This window comes from Epargyreus clarus, unplaced genomic scaffold (assembly GCF_041222505.1).
Source record: "Epargyreus clarus isolate Ecla_fem2 unplaced genomic scaffold, WU_Ecla_fem_2.2 ptg000026l, whole genome shotgun sequence".
Classification (NCBI taxonomy): Eukaryota; Metazoa; Arthropoda; class Insecta; order Lepidoptera; family Hesperiidae; genus Epargyreus; species Epargyreus clarus.
This window is the reverse complement of record NW_027332233.1, coordinates 4,723,837-4,743,773: the sequence shown is the minus strand read 5'-3', so window position 1 is coordinate 4,743,773 and position 19,937 is coordinate 4,723,837. Positions and strand designations below refer to the sequence as shown.

The 19,937-nt window shown below is 36.2% G+C and overlaps 2 protein-coding genes and 2 long non-coding RNA genes across 4 annotated transcripts; all 4 read right to left on the bottom strand.

The window, feature by feature from the left end:
- Nucleotides 1-5,187: 5,187 nt before the first annotated feature.
- Nucleotides 5,188-5,691, bottom strand: LOC140752992 (uncharacterized). The gene is made up of 2 exons (XM_073087337.1): nucleotides 5,587-5,691; nucleotides 5,188-5,389 (listed from the first exon to the last, which is right to left on the bottom strand). Exons 1-2 carry the CDS (start codon nucleotides 5,685-5,687, stop codon nucleotides 5,188-5,190), a joined length of 303 nt encoding a protein of 100 aa, XP_072943438.1. The 5' UTR covers nucleotides 5,688-5,691.
- An 831-nt stretch (nucleotides 5,692-6,522) lies between these two features.
- On the bottom strand, nucleotides 6,523-12,083 carry LOC140752941 (uncharacterized). The gene is made up of 3 exons (XM_073087245.1): nucleotides 11,194-12,083; nucleotides 7,915-8,117; nucleotides 6,523-7,725 (listed from the first exon to the last, which is right to left on the bottom strand). Exons 1-3 carry the CDS (start codon nucleotides 11,772-11,774, stop codon nucleotides 7,412-7,414), a joined length of 1,098 nt encoding a protein of 365 aa, XP_072943346.1. The 5' UTR covers nucleotides 11,775-12,083; the 3' UTR covers nucleotides 6,523-7,411.
- On the bottom strand, nucleotides 8,442-10,712 carry LOC140752944 (uncharacterized). The gene is made up of 2 exons (XR_012103526.1): nucleotides 10,428-10,712; nucleotides 8,442-10,314 (listed from the first exon to the last, which is right to left on the bottom strand). It is a non-coding gene; the product is annotated as an uncharacterized LOC140752944 (long non-coding RNA).
- A 1,286-nt stretch (nucleotides 12,084-13,369) lies between the features above and the next one.
- LOC140752942 (uncharacterized) lies at nucleotides 13,370-14,732 on the bottom strand. The gene is made up of 2 exons (XR_012103525.1): nucleotides 14,064-14,732; nucleotides 13,370-13,981 (listed from the first exon to the last, which is right to left on the bottom strand). It is a non-coding gene; the product is annotated as an uncharacterized LOC140752942 (long non-coding RNA).
- Between the last annotated feature and the right edge of the window lie 5,205 nt (nucleotides 14,733-19,937).

The window sequence follows — 19,937 nt, the reverse complement described above, 5'->3', positions numbered from 1 at the left end:
GTATAAATATCTATATACTATGTGTGAAGATCACACATCTTGACTTGATCGATCAATTTTTTTGATTCGAATACATCGATTATTTTTAACGATACCGACCATTATATCGATCTCAGGGATGTCACTTATAGTCTGACAAGCTTTTCTGTGCGTAAGCTACTGGTGATTTCCTATATAGGTTACTATACTCTTTGCTGGTGATCAAAGAGCTGGTTGATCATCGTAAAATTGTTTGGTTGTCAAAAATCAACAATGAATATACTTAATAATAGTCTACTTGTGAATCTAAAAATTATCTTAAAAATGAATCATTGAAAAATAAAACAGGTTCTAGTTTTTAAAGATAGTATAAAAATTATAACTAATTTTATTACGACCTTATTATTAATATTTTCCCTGGGGTAACTCACAAAATCACTTAAGATATTAAAAATGACCATAAAATGAACTTAGCTCTTTCCGAAAAAAAAATCGTCTATGTATGATTTGTGACATAAGAAATTTTGCTTGAAAGGCAAGAAGCCAAGGCCGTAAAACATTAAAAAACCATCACTAATTCATTTATTCATTTTACAATTGTCATAAAAGATATTAAGTGGCATCTGGCGTGAATTCGAAAATAGGCGATGTGAGTTGTATTGCATTATTAATTCGTAAAAGTTTTACATCTAGTAATGGTGACACGATATTAAATGCATTCCATATGTACTATATTAGTAAGGCGGCAGGCAACAGGCAGCAGGCAGGGGTTAAGTAAAACTTTCTTCGAACTTAATAATAATAATATTCCTTTCGTGCAACCAATTTGCATAGTTGCCTTTAGTGCTTGAGGCTAGTAGTTTGTTAATTTCCTTACTATGATGCTGCATTGTCAAGAGAAACAATTGAATTAGGCGGCAGGTTTGGCAGACAGGTCGGACACTCTTGCCTACTAATTATTTTATCATCTAGATACCTTTATACTTTCGTCCCTGTTGTACCGGGACCAGAATAGGGCTTCGGTATCCCCTGCCTGTCGTAAAAGGCGATTAAAAGGGGCTTCCTGGGTTGCGGGCGGTAAGAGTGGGAGCTCAAACCGTCCAGCAAGCGACCCCGGGAAGGAAAGCTGTTTGTGTGGTTGCATATCTCTGTAATCACCAGGGGATGTGAGAGGAGAGTAAATTGCTCCCCCCAGGCCAGAGCCCGATAGAAGGGCATCGCGTTAGAAGGACTCTGGTTGTGTTCCATTCATCAACAAAAAAAAAATAAAGGGATCTTTGTACCTTCACCCTTAATTTGGCACCGATAATAATATTCAATACCAGACAGTTTTCTTTTGGCAGAACCTGCAGCGTCCTTCATCCATGGTAGAAGGAAAATGTCCTATACTGTCGTATTTTAATGGACTCAAAGGGCGGGGTGCATGTGGTTTCTTTACTTTGACGGATTCAGTCTGTTTTCTTTTAGCAGACCTGTTTGCCTCGCACAATAAGTCATAAATATCATATCTAAATGCTTTCAAAGGTTTTTTAGATTTCACGTTGCTGGAATGCTTTTGGCGGTACAATAGCCAAGCATTATTTATACAAATGTCAATTATCTGTGCAAATATTGCTAAATACCATCTCCTGCTTTTGAAGGGTGTTTTGTACATAGATATGAGCATATCAGAAAGATCAACACCTCCCATATTTTATTAGGAACTTAAACTTTGGTGGTGAAATTAACCCTAAACTGTATTTAATTAAAGACTGTTATAAAAGCCTTCATAATAGCTGGGCACTATGTCAGACCGAAGTAATTCTATCAAATCTCTTTTCTTTGCATCAGAAATAGATATTTTTGATTGATATGCTACTTTTAAATTGATTTCTATGGGTTAAGTAACTCTTTTTCGTCCCCGTGCCAATTTTAGACGAGCATGGATCCATCCTCCTTCAAAAGATGTTTTAAATTGATAAGAATCACTATTTTTACTTAATTTAATCATTGTGAGTTCAGTAACTTTTATTATGTCTGTGTTTTCATCTTTATGAAAATTAATAGATTGCTTATCAGCCAGTGCTTTCAAATCATAAAAATTGCTAAAATGCATCTCGTGGAAAATGAAGGGGCTACCTTTTTTTTAGCGTCTCGTATCAAATTTATGTATTGATCTGGCACGTAGATGGGTCCAGACTTTTTGGCTCTTTTTATAGATTTCTCAATCAGAGAATGCGCATTATCGCCATCATTTTGACTGTGGCCACTGATTAAAAACTTATGGCATATAGAATTTATAGCTAATTTTTCGACAGCATAGCAGTACAAACTAAAGACAAATCTAAAAATAAAAACATAATTCAGAAATTAAATAAAACACGAAAAATAGTTTATAAAACGTTCGGCATCAATATTTATTTATATGTACCGGTTCTTTTGTTGACCACAACAATTATCGCTGTAGAAAATGACATCTGAATTTGGATGCTCTTCAGCAACGCGTTCTAGAAACTTGTACACGCAAGTTCCTATTTCTGTAGAGCCTTTAGAACCCAAGCCCTCATGCCAAAAGTAACAAGTAGTTCTATCGTTCTTAATATTTGTTATCTGAAATAAAATGCATCAATGTAGCACCTTTTTTTTTTTTTTTTTTTTTGTTGACGAGGGGGAAACCTTCAAAAGGTACCCGACGCCATGGGAGTGACGCCGGGTTATGTGGGATTTTTACCACACTAAAACCCCCCCGGTGGCCGTCCTCAGCGTTTGGTGGAGAACTCCGGGATCTCCAACGGAACACAACCGGAGTCCTCCTAACGCGATGCCCTTTTATCGGGCTCTGCCCTGGGGGGAGCAATTTACGCTCCTCTCACATCCCCTGGTGATTACAGCGATATGCGACCACACAAACCGCTGTCCTTCCCGGGGTCGCTTGCTGGACGGTTTGAGCTCCCACTCTTGCCGCCCGCAACCCCGGAAGCCCCTTTTAGTCGCCTCTTACGACAGGCAAGGGTTACCGTAGCCCTATTCTGGTCCCGGTACTACAGGGACAATCAATGTAGCACCTACATTCAAGAGTTACCTACTCACTTATACTTTGTCCTGGTTCAGTTTTGTTCATATAAAGTCGAGGTTCAGTAGTCAAGTCGATGCGTCTATGTATTTTAAGGAGGTCTTCTGCCAAACGAACGCGGAACTCTCTGTGTGACATCTTGGAGCCCTGCGATGTAAATATCACAAAAGCGTTAAATACAGCAGTGCTCAGCAATCTGCAGAAGACCTTCTTATACCATACCTTATTTTTAATTCTTTCCACGGGTTGAGCAGACAGAAACTGATCTTTCCTATCAACTCCCCCCATGGCCTTATTATAGTCTAGTACAATTTTTGGTTTGTAAGTTAGTCGGTTGTATTTGTTTTGAGTTCCGACTTGTAAGTGGTGGTATGTAGAGATCATGCAAACCAAGTTAGCATCTCGCCATACCATCACTGACAAGTCCGAACTGTAGCTCGTTACTACCTCGCCCTGTCGTAAATCAGTCTTTGTAATAGTTTTGAGCGAATCAGGCATGAATTCACGATTTAAACGTAATGTTCCGTAGCAGTCAGTTTTATGTAGTTTCAGACAACTACAAAGACAATAACAATGGACTGTTGTAGAAATTATCCATTATTATTGTGTGTCCACGGTTAAGTAGTGGCTCCGCTAAATCAAAAACAATTTTAGCGGTAGCATTGGTAGGTCGTGCTAAAGCAACATCTGGTCGGTCAGTAGTGTTATCTTGTGTAATTGTCACGTCATTGGTATGTTCAATCGTCTCGGTATTGGCCATTGGGCTGTTCAATTATCTCGTCATCAGGTCTGTCAGTAGTCTCATAATCGGGTCCGTCAGTTGTTTCATCGTCAGCAGTAGGACGGTTATCGGTCGGTGTACCTTGAGAATTTTTCCCAACATATACAAAAAACTTCCAAAGATAGCCACTGTGAGACTCGCAAAGCTCATATGTTTTGATACCAACTTGGGCAGCTTTAGTGGCAATTTTTTGAGCAAAGCTCAATCGCCCATGCCATTTTAAGAGAGACTCATCAATGGCAATCTCTTGGGATGGCATGTATAATGTTGAGAATTTCTCATTTAGGTAGTCCAATACTGGTTGTATTTTACCCAGTTTAGTCCTGTCAGTCAAAGTCTCGTTATCGACGAAGTGATATAATGATTTCAGCAGTGTGAATCGATTATACGACATAATCCGAGAAAAATATGGCATTGTACCAAAACCGTTGAAAGAGAAGTATTTCTCTTCCTCTGGAAGAGGGTACAGACCCTGCAGAATCAACACTGCTAAAAACGTTATCATTTCGTCGCACTTAGTCGGAGTCCATCTATGCAGACGCGATGTTGGAAGCATCTTGTTCTCCGCTGTTAAACGAGCTATCTTTTGTTCTGCATAGCGGTTCGTCTCAGTGCAAAGTCGGTCGATGAAATGAATATCGAACATTTTGTAAAAAATGTCAACGGGGGTCTTGTTTGTCAGGTCAAAAGTCGGTCCGGAAATCCCTGTAAAAATCTCTCGTCGTCCAGTAAAATTTTTCCTATCCTTCTTCCAGTCAAAGTTGTAGTGGTCTTGGTCAGTTACTAAGTCACGTAAAATTCGGTCATTTAGTTCGTCTTCAGTCCGTAACACTTGAGTCTCTAATTCGGTTATGTCAGCGTCACATGCAGGTTCAGTCGCTGCGCTACGGATGAACGGTATATAAATGTCGTTGTCGTCAAAGTTAACGTCCAAGTCATTGAGTCAAGACGTCACTGTCCTCGTCTTGCAGCCAGTTTTCAACAGTCCTGTCAAAAGCAGCGTCGGTAGCATCTGAAATAAATAAAATACGTATTAGGTATTGCGACTACTAGATTATTCTTCAATGAGTTAAAAAGCGGAACGCAGTTAATACTTACTAATAGAAGTTCTAAGTGAGGTTTTGGCCGATCGACTTTTCACTTCGACCTCTGCCCCCACGATAATGAAATCTATCAAAAAAGAGAAAGACGTATTAAGAGAAAATATCAGCGTGATTACGTGAATGATTATACAATTTTGTGAATATTACTTAGTCGGACGACGATGAAGAGGTACGATAATGCCTCTTCTTAGGTCTCCGTGAAGCCAACTCTAAATCTAGTCTAGTTGAGAGTCGGCTTGGCGAGCTATAGGGTGAATTCGGAACTGTATCCGCTATTTTCCCATATTTTCGTATTCGATAACTTGTGGCTCGGGGTCAATATCTGGTTGGGGTTGGGGCTCGGGCTCGGGTTCGGGCTCGGGCTCGGTCTCGAGCTCGATTTTAGAGGGTTCGGTCTCGAGCTCGTGCTCGATCTCGACTTCTCTCTCTTCGGGCTCTAAAAGCGGACAAGGGTCACGATCCGGGGATGGCCTCCTGCGGACAATCCATACTAATATTATAATTGTGAAAGTTTGTTTGTTTGTCCGTCTTTTACGTCAAAACGGAGCAACGGATTGGTGGAATTTTATGAGGAGATTGTTGAGGGGCTGGAAAGTAACATAGGATACGTTTTGTCCCTTTCTATCCCTTAACCCCCTTAAAATACGTATAATTTATAATATTTTAATTACCGTGCTTGTCGTTTTCGTGGAGGTGCGTTAGGGAGGAGTACACGCTGAAGCTCAACTTGTCGCTTGCGATGTACAAACTCCTTTCGAACTTCAGCGGACATGGAGTTAAGTGCTTTCTGCGCTCTGATATTTATTAACTCCAACCTGCAAAAATAAGATGCCCTGCTATAGAGAACTAATCTAGACAGAAATATATTTTCAGTCACCGAAAGCACAATTATTATTATATTTACGGTAGAGGTTCCTCCAGGCTATTACGCCCACGTCCGCACCCGCGTCCGCGTCCACGTCCAGGCCCGCGTCCGCGTCCCCGATTTCGTTCAGGCACGTTTCCTCCACTTGTTGAACTAAAATCAATGTTTTAAATGTATTTTATTGCAATACATTATACACGCGTATATATGTAATACAATAATAATGTACTTACGGCTGTGCCTCTCCATTCTCGATTTGGTCACTGTCATATAATTCATAATATTATTATGCGTATAAATCTAAAATAAATATGCAACAACAGTAATAAGCCAAGCCAATAAAAAAAACGTCCGTCATCGTATTAAAGATCAATAGTAAAAATTGGCTTACATGCAATTTTTTGGTTTACAGTTTTTTTAATAATAACCTAATTTGCACACAAAGAAAACACACCTAATCCCTCCTCATAACCATAAGCATAATAACCTCTGCTTATATGCAGTAGCGTATTAGCGTGCAAATATTATTTTCAAAAAATTTGTCAATCATCGTGCATATAATCTAGTGTGAGTATGAGTGCACAAGCGTAATTGTATCATGAAAAATAGAAATGTGATAATATCACATATATATTTTCTCTTTCAATATTAGTGATTTAGTCTTTCAATATTAATGAAATTAATTCAAATTCAATCTTTCATATTTAATAATATTAATTTCAGTTTATCCAATAAATTCTTCAATAATTTAACTGTCACTGTTTAATAATTACATATAACACTATTCGTTTTTTTTTTCATTAATATTAAAAAAAAATCTAAATAAAAACGTTAAAGAAACGACATGCCTATACTTAATCCTAAAACAACACCAAACGAAATGTTTGTACGAACCCTTATTTACGTAGTAAGTAGATCTGTCCATGGGGACTGCAGTCCTGTATACTAAAATCATGAATGACGAGTTGAATTTTTAAAATTTCTAAACACATCACTAAATATTTTGAGTCGTTAATTACTAATTACTTCGATAACGTGAAGTATTATCTTATAATTAACACTTAATTTATTAAAATAACCCATTATAACAATTTCTATACGACTTGTAGACATCAAACGACGATCGCGTAGTGACGCTAGAACTTTTCGAGCCAAATTATTCCATGAAAAAGTTTTGGATTTGTCTTAATAACACATATTTCGTAAAGGAAATATCTTCACAATTAAGTAAATGTACAGTGCACATTGAAAGTAATACATAAAAACAGAAAACTTACCACATATTTGTAACAGCTCCACACTCACAAGTAAAAAACTGTACACTCCAAACGACAACTAAAAACAAATAAAAATGGCGCATTTTGCAAAGGTAATGAATACTCGCACGGATAAAATATTTAATATAGCACCATCTAGTGACTGTCTGTTGTACTAATAACAGTTGTATTAGACGATGTTTACGATAAAACTGAACGCTGTCGGTTGGTGACTATAGACCCGGTGGACACGTGAGCGTAAAATTTAATTGGTGAGTACAGTCACCGTGGACTGTAGAGTGGTTATATTTTACAACATTTCGCCGCCACCAATATTCAAACACCATATCTGCAAAATTTTCCGTGTTGTTGTAATTATCTTTTTTTAAAAAATCGTTTTATAGCCCTCCACTGGTACTCAATTCTTTGAGTATGAGTCCCATCTTCTGCTATAAATGGGTTGATTGGATCTGAGTGGTTAACTTTTTTATGTATATAGCCATGTTGTGGCAAGCAGTCATACGCTCTCCAATAGTCTGTGTGAATGGTAGTGCCGACTTCCACATTCTTTAAAATTAGTGGCACCAAAACCTCAGCCGAGCGAACATTGTCTGGGCACACCTCCAACCTTAGATCTTCGGATCCATCCTCGATCATACCGAGAACCCAATGGCCCTCAATATGGCGTCCTATAACAAACAAAAAAATAATTATAAACACAGGTTCAGTTATGAGTCAAAGGAGCTGTTTCTGGGTGGTATAAAAAAAAAAACCACTAACCTAACCAAATGAAGTCGGGTTGAGCCAACTAATACTTTGTTATTGATTTCCTAAGAATTATATACATTTCCTATAACACATAATATGTGAAATATTACCTCGATTGTATTTTCTTTTGCCAAATTTTGACTCGTCAATCTGGACAATTTTTCCGGGGCCACCAATCTTACCAATTGCTTCATTTTTGTCAATTTGGTATATAACAATTGTCTCCCTAAAATAATTATACCAATCACATATGGTGACTCGGCTCAGGCATCTTTCAAAATTCTCCTTGTAGGGATCTTCATTTATTATTTGGGGAGATCCACAAATTACGTGAGGTGTTTTTTTGAATTTTCAGTCCCTCCCTCCCCCCCTGGTGAGATGTCGTGAGATTTTATTCAACCCCCTCCCCATCCCCCAATCTCACGTGAGATTTTTCAAAATGTGCGTTTCTTAAATATGTAAACGTGTAGGAGTGTTATTGTAAAAAGAAAAAAAATTGCTTCGTACTTTTATTTACGACTAGTTAACCCTAGATTCATAACCTTATGTAAGAGTAGCATTATTCATAAACATTCATCCCACGGACGGCTAAATTTAAGTGGCTGGTTTTGAGGTACTTGTAAATAAAATAAATAAATTAAGTATGACTGTCTTTAATATGTTTAACTAGGAAGGTAACAAAAAAAAAATTGAGTCAAAATTAAATTTCATCGGCACATTCCACACACATGAGGCCACGATGATCCATACACATATACTTTTTGCATTGCTTACATTGAAACCTTGTCATACGCCGTTTTTTATAATCACAATAGCCACAAACCTTTTTTTGAGTACCACTTGGACCAGGTGTGTCAATGGTAGGCGTTTCACCTAAAATTTCGGCGATTTTTCTTTTTAGGCATCTCTTCAAAGTTGGCATTTCGTGTCTTTTACGTAACCATGGTTCGGTCAACTTCTCTGAAACATTCTTCACAAAACATCGTCTGCTTATTGGTTTTCGCCCCAGTTTCACATTATTATGCACGTATATTACGTATGAGTTTATTATTGACATGTTGAGTATGCCATAGAAGTAGCATAAAGGCCATCTTTGCGTTTTTCTACAACAAGACATACTTCCACACATTTGGTCGAACGTATCCACAGCACCCTTCGTGGAATTATAGAACTCGATAATTTCCGGTTTACCAGAAGCTCCAATAGTACCGTTACTATGTGTGGTAGAAAGCAAGAGCACGTTCTTGTTGTTTTTAGGTTTGTAAGATACTAACGTACACTGCCTGTCATAACAAAATACGGATGAACCTATTGGTCTTTCTTTTATCTGAAGCAACTCAGGCGGTATTTCGCGTTTATTTGCCCGAAGGGTTCCAACTATTGTACATTTATATGGTGCCTGTAGTAACTGTAGGGCCAAAGGGACTGAAGTAAACCAGTTATCCATGGTGATGTTGCGGTTGCTCCCCCACAAATTTTCAGTCAAAGTCTTGACATAGTAAGATCCGAGTGAGTCACCATTGGTTTCAGTTCTTCCAACATATGGCATAGCGTTTAGCATGTAATTTGTTTTAGAGTCACACAGCATTAAAATTTTTAGACCATACTTATTAGGTTTTGACGGAATATACATCCTAAATGGACATCGGCCTCTGAAGCCCAAGAGTTGTTCATCTATAGTAAGATAACTTCCCGCTTTGTAACTGTCCCTGCATATCTGAATGAACACTTCCCAGCATTCTCTGATAGGCGCGAATTTATCTTGAGCTTTACGTTCATCTCTGGTTGATTTATCATCAAATCTCAAGCAGTTTAGTAAAAAGTCAAATCTTTCCCTTGACATAACTGATATATAGCGAGTTCCACTGAAAGTAGGGTCAAACAGCTCTAAGCTCGTGAGATGATTGTCTTTTTTTGCAGCTGATAATAAAAGCAACCCAAGCAAAGCTGTCAATTCTTTATCGCATGTAGGAGCAATAGTGGCAGTTTTATCTTTGTATTTCGCACTTCTTATCTCAATTTCATCATTTGTATATATGAGTATCTTACGAATCATATCAGCATTTATAAAATTAGTAAAGCAATCGACTGGTTCCGTAATATCCTTCGCGTTATTAGCTGGACCCTGAATTACATGCACGATATTCCTAGCTGGGGTTCTTGTATTTAAAGATTCAAAAGGCATTGAAGACCATTTATGACCATTTTTTCCTCTTAGGTTACGAGCTGATGGAATAATTATACGTCGCGAATGTGTAGAAACGCCAGAAGTACCTGGTATTTCTTCAGTTTCAGAATCAGAAGACAAAATGACGCCGCTTCGGCGTTCCCGCTGTCGTGATCTGATTGGTTGGACGTCGTTTTCACTGTCGGAATCTGTCGGGACCATTTCATCCAATTCCACATGATCTTCGACATCACTCTCTTCATAATTTTTCTGACTGGTAGAATCATCATCACCAGAATCAGATAAACGATTCAAATAGTCCTCAATTTGCTGATCATTCATCCTAAAATAAAATAAAAAGATTTTATGTAAAATACACACAATGACACACTATGGACGATATAATAAAATGTAACTATAAATAATAACTCATACAGAATAATATAATATACTTACTTTACTCTATAAAATCGCAGAACTCATAAAAACAATGTTTTCAAAATAACTTGCAGTCTCGTCAAATGTAACACTATTCATAAACATTCGTTTCTCAGACGTTCAAGAGTCTATAACTTGTGCACAAGATGTCACTGCGAGGCAAGCGCACCCGCGTTACTAACGGTCATGCTATCTAGGAAGGTACTTGAGAGGTCATCATTCTATCTCTTTCACTCGAGGCACTAAAAACAAATTTACGTTTCGCCCGGTCTGTGGGACGAATGGTTATGAATGTAGGGTTAAGACTAGTATCAATAGTAGTATCAATATTGCTGAGTTATAAGTGTAATAAAAATTTAACAATAGAATACTTAAATCGTAACTAATGCGATTAAAAAAAAATATCTACTCTAATTCAGTCCATGGAGAATCATGCGTGGTCTCAAGAGAGACTATTGGAACCAACATGTCCATATGATTTTCAATAAAATCATCTGCTCCTTCAACTTCGTTCTCATCTAGCCACTCTAAGCCGTTGACACTTGCGCACAGTAACTCATTAGCTCGTCTTGTAACAATCCGTGAGGGTACAGTTATGCTCAAATCTTAAGCATGTAGAATCTGGATAATGGGTCAAAATAGTATAGTTCTTTTTTGTTTCAATAAGAAAAAAAATTGCGTGATATTTGCCGAGACCCCCCCCCTCTCTCCAACGTAAGATTAGATGAGATTTGACTCGACCCCCCCTCCCCCTTAAACATCTCACGTAATTTGTGGATCTCCCCTTTGATTGTAGCTCCATTTTCTCGAAAATGCATACATTAGAAAGAAAACATGAACCAAATCAATTTTAATATTTTCAAAAAATGTACCATTGTTTCGTGGTATTTTTGATTTGGTTTTACAATTGCCTTTGGTGCAACACCAAGAATCAAATGACCTGTTGGTCGATTTGGCTATTTTCATCGGAGTGCGATGTGTTCTACATAATTTTTCGGAGAGCACTAATCCATTCTCTTCGGCGAATGCTACACATTGCTCATTGGTGCCCGTTTTTTTTATGACTCTCGCCAAATTCCACATCTTAAGCACCTCTTCTGTGTAGAGATGTCGATCGATAAAAGGCCCGTCGTCGTCGAAAACATCCTCCAAAGCTGCCGAAGGTCCACCCAACCCCGAACTCGTAGACGGTCCCGGTTCTGGGTGTTCACTTCCACTACTTCCAGACGCCATTGCAAGCTGCGATAGCGTTGAGTCAGTATCCAAAAATGAGTGAGCCAAGGTCGAACAGTAAAGCAATCCAAACAGAATCCAAAAACGTAGCCAAGTCGTATAAAAAACACAAATCGATACGGAAGAACACATTTACTTAGACTCGAAAGCAAAGGAATGACGCACAGATTTGACAACTTAACTGTCAAAAATATATTTAAGATGGCTGCTTGCGTTTCGTATTACGCTTTTTCACATAAAACTTGAAAATTACGTTTGAAAAACAGTTCGAAAGCATACAAATTACGTTTCGTTTTGCACAATAGCAATAGCAAATATTTTTTTTTGAAATTTTAAAAAAAATATTTAGACGCAACTCCGGCAGCAAAAATTTATTTTGGGGGATCAAGAATAATTCCCTTAAGGTCCCTACACCACCAATACCTTTAAATTCAGGCGACTTGTTTTAAAATCCAATCCAACAATTTCCCACTTGAAGATTTCATACACGGCTATAGGTTAATAATTTCCCACTATTTTCGAATGAGAAAAAATATACCAACGTAACTTATTTCGTCCGTTATCTTTATAGTAATAGATAAAATACATGTTCTTCTTTACGAAATAAAAACAATTGCATACTTTCAGGAATTTTTCTGGGCGTAATTTCAAAAACTATTTCAAATTTTGGGAGACCGTTAAAATGAACTTTTCACTTTGAAGTACCATTGACATTGACAGCTGACGTTTAGAAATAAGTGTTGCTAGAAAACAACTTAAAAAAACTACCGATCTTAATATACATTCGTTTTATTTTATTATATCTGTAGAAATAAAAAAAAGAAAAATAAGTTTGTGGGCAACTTTGAGATGGGAAATAATAGTCCTATGGCTTATTAAGGGTTAATTCTTCGTCGTCGGATGTATCTATTGTTAGATTAGCAAAGGAAGATGCAATTGATGGTGCAGGAGAAGACAGCCGGGTGGAAGAATTAGGACGTGCATCATGCAATTCAGTTTCCGAATCTGATATTTCGCTAGCATCGGAAGGTGCATGTTCATTCGGCACTAAAGCAATAATTTTACTTGCGCGATTAGGCTGTTGGCAAAGAAAAAAAAACCAAACTCAGCACCATAACCAAACAAGCAAAAGCACACACATTTTGGCGTTGTCCGCCGCAGCGGACATAGTAGTAAAGTGGTAGTTTTCTATACAATTAAGCCGAACGTCCACCGCCAGCTAAAATAATTAGGAACTAAGCTCACTGAAATAAGGTAAGCTAAACTAACAAATTGTTGTTCGTCTACCGAAAAAAAAGATAAAACTACGTTAGTGATGATCAGTTTGTGTTGGAGTGTCAAGTTTACCATTATTACCATTTCAAAATCTACCATCTTTGATTTCCGGGTTTTTCATTTCGTCCACTATTGTTTTCCATAAACCTTCTTTATTATTTGCATCACGGTAGTTGGAGCCTCTGGATTATACAATATAGGATAATGCTTGACGTAATCAATAAATAACTCCATGCTGAAAATACGTGTTTCGCTGCCTGCGCATGATCACACACTAGAAAACAACACTAGCGAACAGTGTTGCCAACTTGGATTTTGAAAAAGGCGTAGGCCAGATTAGAAAATTACGTAGAAATAGTAAAATTTCCATATGAGAAATACGTAGATCTACGTACTTTTTTTTTTGATTGAAATTAAGACAGTAGGGTAGGTAAAAGTGAATAAAACGACAATTCATAAGACCCTAAAAGTTGCAGACAGACAGCAGATAGATAAAACTGGTTAGAGAGATATCTCCGTGAACAAAAATAATAATAAATAAATAAATATTCCAGTAGCCGGTTAGTTTTTACAATATCTACATTCTACATGTGAAACCACCACTTACAGATAATTTAAAAAAGTTCGCTACTTTCAGGGTCATCGATTTATTTAAATTATTCAATTTTTATTATCATTTTCAGACAAATTAAATTTATACATATATTTATTAAAATGTTTAATGTGTTCCTGCGAAGGCTCGCGGTTTATTTTTAAGCCACTTTTCGTGAAAAGTAAGCCTGTTAGCGTTTCTGTGGAAAGTCTGTTTCTTATGCTAGTTTTCATCAAATTGATCGCAGAAAACAGACGCTCGACATTTGCACTGCTATGTGGCAATACTAATAAATTTTGCGCAAATTGGGCCAGTAAAGGAAACATTTGAGACGAGTCGCCTTTTCTTATTTTTGAAATATGACGCCAAAACTCATCTGCTTTGATTAGCTGATCCTCTTGAAATGGAAGATTAGTATTTCTTAGCGTTCTCCATTCCCGGTCTAATTCTGTCAAATTTGTTGGACATAATCCTGAAAATAAATTATTAATTGAAAACTAAATAAGACACAGACTCAACTTTTAAATAAAATATTTGAAGTTAATGATTATTACCTGGAAACATTTGCCCTAAATGAGCTATAGACGGTACAGAACGTCTTAAATTTGAGTCCAGCAATGTGTCAGGGTTTAAAAACCTTAAATTTTTCAACCTTTGTCTGTGCTCATCTTCAAAAGGGAAGCGATTTTTTATTTGAATAAGACTTTCAATGTAAAACTCAAGACATTTTTGTCTTAACTGTCTTATTTGATCTGGATGCATATTGTTTTTGTTCATTGAAATTAAAGCAGTAACATTGCCTCCTAAGTAGATGTCTTCCAGGGGTAAATGGTTTTCAATTTTTTCAAAATCAATATTCAATATTTTTGTTTCCAATGCTGCAACTTTGTCATGGACATGAATGCTTGTTTTTTCCTGTTCAGTTAATTCCAAATATTCTGGTTTTAAAAAACATTCCATTATGGTCTTGTAGGTTATAAAAATTTTTTCATATAGCAAGTAGAGTTTTGGGCTTTCAGATTGCATTTCTTTGTTCAAATCATTGAAGTATGGCAACACAAAATTTAAAAATTCTAAATATATTTCTGTGGTTGGTTCCATACATTTATCAAGGATTGACTGAGCTGCAAGCAATCTGTCAGTTAACACAGCACTTTGAAAATATAATTTCAATGCTGGTAGTTGTTCTAGAAGCCTTTTTACAACTTGTAACAAGGACAGCCACCTTGTTTCGGCAGGGTGTAATAGTTTGAATGGTTTAACATTTACAAAACATTGAAACTCTTTGTAGTCTCCAATGCGTTTTGGACTATTCTGTATATAGTTGTAAACATCACGAGCAAAGTCCTCCACACCTCGTGGTAACTTTTTGCAAGCATATGAGGCACAAAGGTGAAAAGAGTGACATATGCATTTCATTAGAAACAGATTCGGAATATCTTTTGCAAACAATGTAGACAAAGAATGATGTTGTCCAAACATGGAATTAGTTCCGTCAGCTGCAAATCCAATCATATTTTCTTTGAATGGAATATTCTTTTCTTCAAAATATTTTGTACATGCATTATGTAAGACTGTAGCTGTACCGTCAACAACTGGTATTAGACATAGAAAACTATCTTCAACATGAAAATCAACTGCAGTCCTTACAATAAGTGCCAAATGTTTAGTTGATGATCTGTCTGTGCTCTCATCAACTATCAGTGAAAACTTATTTTTTTGTAACATTTCAATTAATTTGTTTTCAGCTACTTTACCAGTAACATTTGTAACAATAGCATGTGCCTTTGTTCTTCCAAAAGTTAATTCTGATGCAAGCTTTGAATCTTGGGCAATTGATTGTACAAGATCCTTTAGACTGTCTGCTAAACTAAATGGTAGATTGTGCTCTGCTAGGAAACATGCCATCTTTATTTCTCCAGACTTAATTTTATCTGTGAATGACTTTGATGCAGACTCAGGCAACATTGAAATAATAGTAGGTTGAAGTATTGCACCTGAAAGTAAAAATAAACGCATTAACAGGACTGCGCTTATTTTTATCATGCAGGCTGGCTCTAGCTGTAGAAAAAAATATCCTGAATACTGAAACTGAAACCATAATCCTTCACATCTGATAATTAAATAAACTTACATTCACTAATGACAATAATAAAGTAAAGGAATATTAACATTATTCTGAACTTAGAACCTAGTTCTTTCTTACACTTTATTGGAAAAGTAAGTAAATAATTTAAAACATAAAAAAACACACCAGTAGACCACACCAACCTTTAACATTATTCTTATGTTTAAAAGATTCTGCATGCTTCTCCAAAACTCTTTTACCTCCACCACATCTCAAGTCACACTTACATGAATTACAATAAAAATAGTAATCTCCTTTGTTGCTTTTTTTAATCCAACCTGAATACTTTTGGTCCTTTTCCCACAAGTGTGAATATTTTTGTTCATAATGCAGCTTTCTTTTTTTAGTGGGAGTAACATTGCGCTCTTCCTCACTGTCACTGCTTCTTTCCATAACAGAATTCAATTAAATTGAGCAGGAAGCTGAAAAATATTGAAATTAAACTAAACAACACCTTCGATATCTTAGTTCGAAATATTTTTAGGTTAAGATTTACTTTTACCGTTTTATTTACAGCAAGACGCCAAGTTTTACACAGTCTTAATTCAGTTAAATTGAGCAGGAATCTGAAAAATATTGAAATTAAACTAAAAAACACCTTCGATATCTTAGTTCGAAATATTTTTAGGTTAAGATTCACTTTTACCGTTTTATTTACGGCAGACACCGCAGACAAGACGCCAAGACGTTTCGTTTTACACAGTCACATGAGTCTCAGTTCTTTTGAATTGACTGATGACTGACACTGTTTTTAAAATGAATACTTGGCGAGGCGAGGCGAGTATGCGCTAGTATAAAACGGAACGTTTATTAACTTTTTTTTACGAAAGTAACAAAAATAATGCCCATTCAGTCTAACAACGGGATATGTTATTTTGCAATTGAATAATTTTGATAGAAAATACGTAGATTCTGGGACTAAAGTTCGTAGGTTTGCGTGGAAGGCTTAAAATACGTAGATCTACGTAAAAAGACGTAGAGTTGGCAACACTGCTAGCGAAAGACGTCAGAGGTGTAACGGAAGAGGGTGAGAGGGGATTAGCTTAGTCCGCGTAGCTTCGGTTCGGCCTACACAACTAAGTTAGTAAGACCTAGTTGGGATATTTTAGTTAGCTTAGATTGCATAGTTTGCGATGGACGTACATATATGAAAAACTGGCTCAACTTTGCGAGCTAAACTAAACTAACTAATTTTAGCTGGCGGTGGACGTTCGGCTTTTGCAATGTCCGCTGTGACGGACAAAACATTTTAGTTACAAATAAATAATTAACAGCCATATTATTAACAGCCATGATTACGCAGAATAGTAGACTTAAAAAAAATATGTTCGCGTACGGCGTTCTACTTTGTTGACTTAATTGAAGGCATTTTGGTAAACTGTGAAGTGTCATTTGCCACAAATGGCTGTATATCTGGTCATCTTTTCGGGAAAGTTTTGTAATCAAGGTGACATTATTGGTATTAAAATTAGCTTCTTCACGTTTTCGTGTCGTGTTCAAGGTTGTATTGTGAGTATTAAAATCAGCTTCTTCTAGGTTTCGTATTGTAGTCAAGGTGGCATCATTAGTATCAAAATCCTCTTCTTTTAGGCTTAGTTTTTCAGATTCAAGGACGTTGTTCGCAAGCTGTAAAGTTTCATTAACAACGTCAATACATAACTGTTGTAAATATTTTGGGTTGTTGAGCGCTTTTAAGGTTTGCTTTTCTTTGAATCTTTTATAAGTAGTTGGTACAAATTTATCTTCCGAGATTACGTGGGAATTACGTGGTACTTTCTTTTTTATATTAGTCCGAGGCATGGCTTTATCATTGCTTCGCAAGCGTTGCTTTGAAAAACAACTTGCAATGGGTAATTCTGAAAGTAAATAAAAGAACTTTAAATCATTTTTCTGTTGAATTTGATGAAAATACATGCGGCACTACTAAAGTAAAGTAAATTAAATCAAATTATATTAAATTAAATAGAAAAGTTATATGTTGAGAACCCCCTGGTCTCTGACTAAGAAAAAAATATGGGGCTATTTCGAATAGATAAAATTTCGAAGTTTACCCGTGGGGTAATTTTGTATGCATCTTCAAAACATTAGATAGAATGCTACAACCAACTCAAAAATGCTTCAAAAATGTCAATCCATCGTTAAAATAATCAAATGAATATTTAACTTACCAAATTCCTGAGTAATACGGAATGGGGTAATTTCCAATATCCAAAAAACCTCCGAATGAGCTCTTTTTGTAAGAATATTGTCACAGCACATGTACACTTCCAGATAGCGACTTGAGCGGACTGAAGCGGAGGAGCTGTTATATTCAATATTCCTTAGCAATATACTGCCGACCTCATCATTCTTAATTACTATATAACGCCTTGCAACCATGTGGCCGGTAGTTGCACGTAATCCGCGTCCGCGAAACATTTAAGTTAAATAATATAAAAGAAAAGTGAGGGGATAATTTCTCTGTAGTTTTTAAAGACATTAAACCAGTAGTGACAGCAGAGTGTGTTTTTTTTAAAGACAATCAGGGGCTGCCGCGTAACAGAGCGTATGAACATGAGGTCTAAATTAGTGTGGCCAAGTTAAAAAAAAAAATTCACAGTTTAGTAGAAATCCGCCATTTTCGAAATTTACCCAAATTCAATTTTACCCCAATGCACCTTATGGATGAATATACGCTATTTGAGCTTCTTGCGCCCCTAAAGGAAATGTAATCTGTTTCATTCAATATTAATAATTTGTCTATTTGACACTATTTATTAATATTTAATTAAAAGGGCCAGAAGACTTTTCCATTTTTTTTTAAATTTTATAAGCACCACAGGAAAATGTGTTACTAGAGGAGTGGCACTATTGGCAGAGTAGTGACAAATTAAAGCAGGGAAGTGACAAGCCATTAATTATTAGCTAAGAAAGATTTATTGAAGTGCTTATGGCTATTTTGTAATATTAGATACATTCAGTCTTAACAGTTTCAAAATGCAACCTTATTTTTAATATAAATGGTTTGTTAAAGGCGAAGTTTTAGTTTGACATTTTTTTTTATTATAAAACGTTAAAAAAAATTAAAAGCCATGTTTGACATGTTAAATGCCACGACAACAATTGAGTATTTCCATATAGGCCAAGAGACTCACCGGTGAGCCTTCCCTTGCTGGTCCGGTCAAGCCACGGGGGTCACCCGTGAGTCACAAGCCAAGAGTAACAGTTATCGAACTAAACTCATATTTAAGTGTGCCGCTTGGCCCTGTAGCCTAACCAAACAGCGTGGTTTTTAAATCGTGTAATATTTTTAAGGATTTTTCAGGGATATTGTAATAACGTCACTAGGATTGTTCTTAACAATACAATAAATATGATCAGTTTCAATAAAACCAAAAATAGGTATTAAAATGGTTATTATTTAAAATACAGGAACATAATATAATTATTTTTTTCTTCACCAAATAAAGATATCGCTTATGAACATTATAACAAACACTTATAAAATATTTTATGAATATAAAATGTGATTTTTATAAGACACAATAACATTTTAATGGCACATCTTAATCTTATTTAATACAATAATATTTATTCTGCACGAAGATCAATTATAAATTCAAGAATGAATTTTGTTAAAACATGGTAAGCAAAGGTAAGGTATATTACTTGGACAGTTTGCACAATAGGTACATACTTTTTTAGTTTTTGTTTTAGCCTGTTTGCTACCCATGATTGGCACGCTTGCTGCGTAACATTGACGTGTTCTTCCTACGGTTCTGGCCAAACCGTCTTTCTTTTCCAAAGTGTCTTTCACTCTTTCCGTTGGTGCAGCACAGTGCTTCCAGATCCCAAAAGTAAAATTACAGTGTTGTCAGCTAAAAAATACAGGAGTTTCTAAAAATAATACAGCAGATTTCACAATCGATTACAGTAAAATTACAGTTGAACTTTTCAATATGTTCAAATATTGAAAGAAAAATAAGCTGATTATTCATTTATTTGTAAACATACATCATTTTAATTTATTTTAAAATAATATTTTCATGATTTTCATAAATTTTTGCCGTCATCCTCGAAATTATTTCTTTAGATGGATTGAATTTGACGCAGTTTTCGGAACTACGGCGAATGGCTTGTTGAGCTAACATATTTCCTTTAATAGTTTTTGTGACAAGACAGTTCCTCTGCTTGGTTTTTATATTTTTTAATTCACTGAATCAGCGTTCGAGTGAGGCAAAGACAATATTTGCAGCATAAAACGAGGCAGAAGATGGAATTTAATGTCTCCATTGCTATCTTTCATTTGAGATAACTGAAA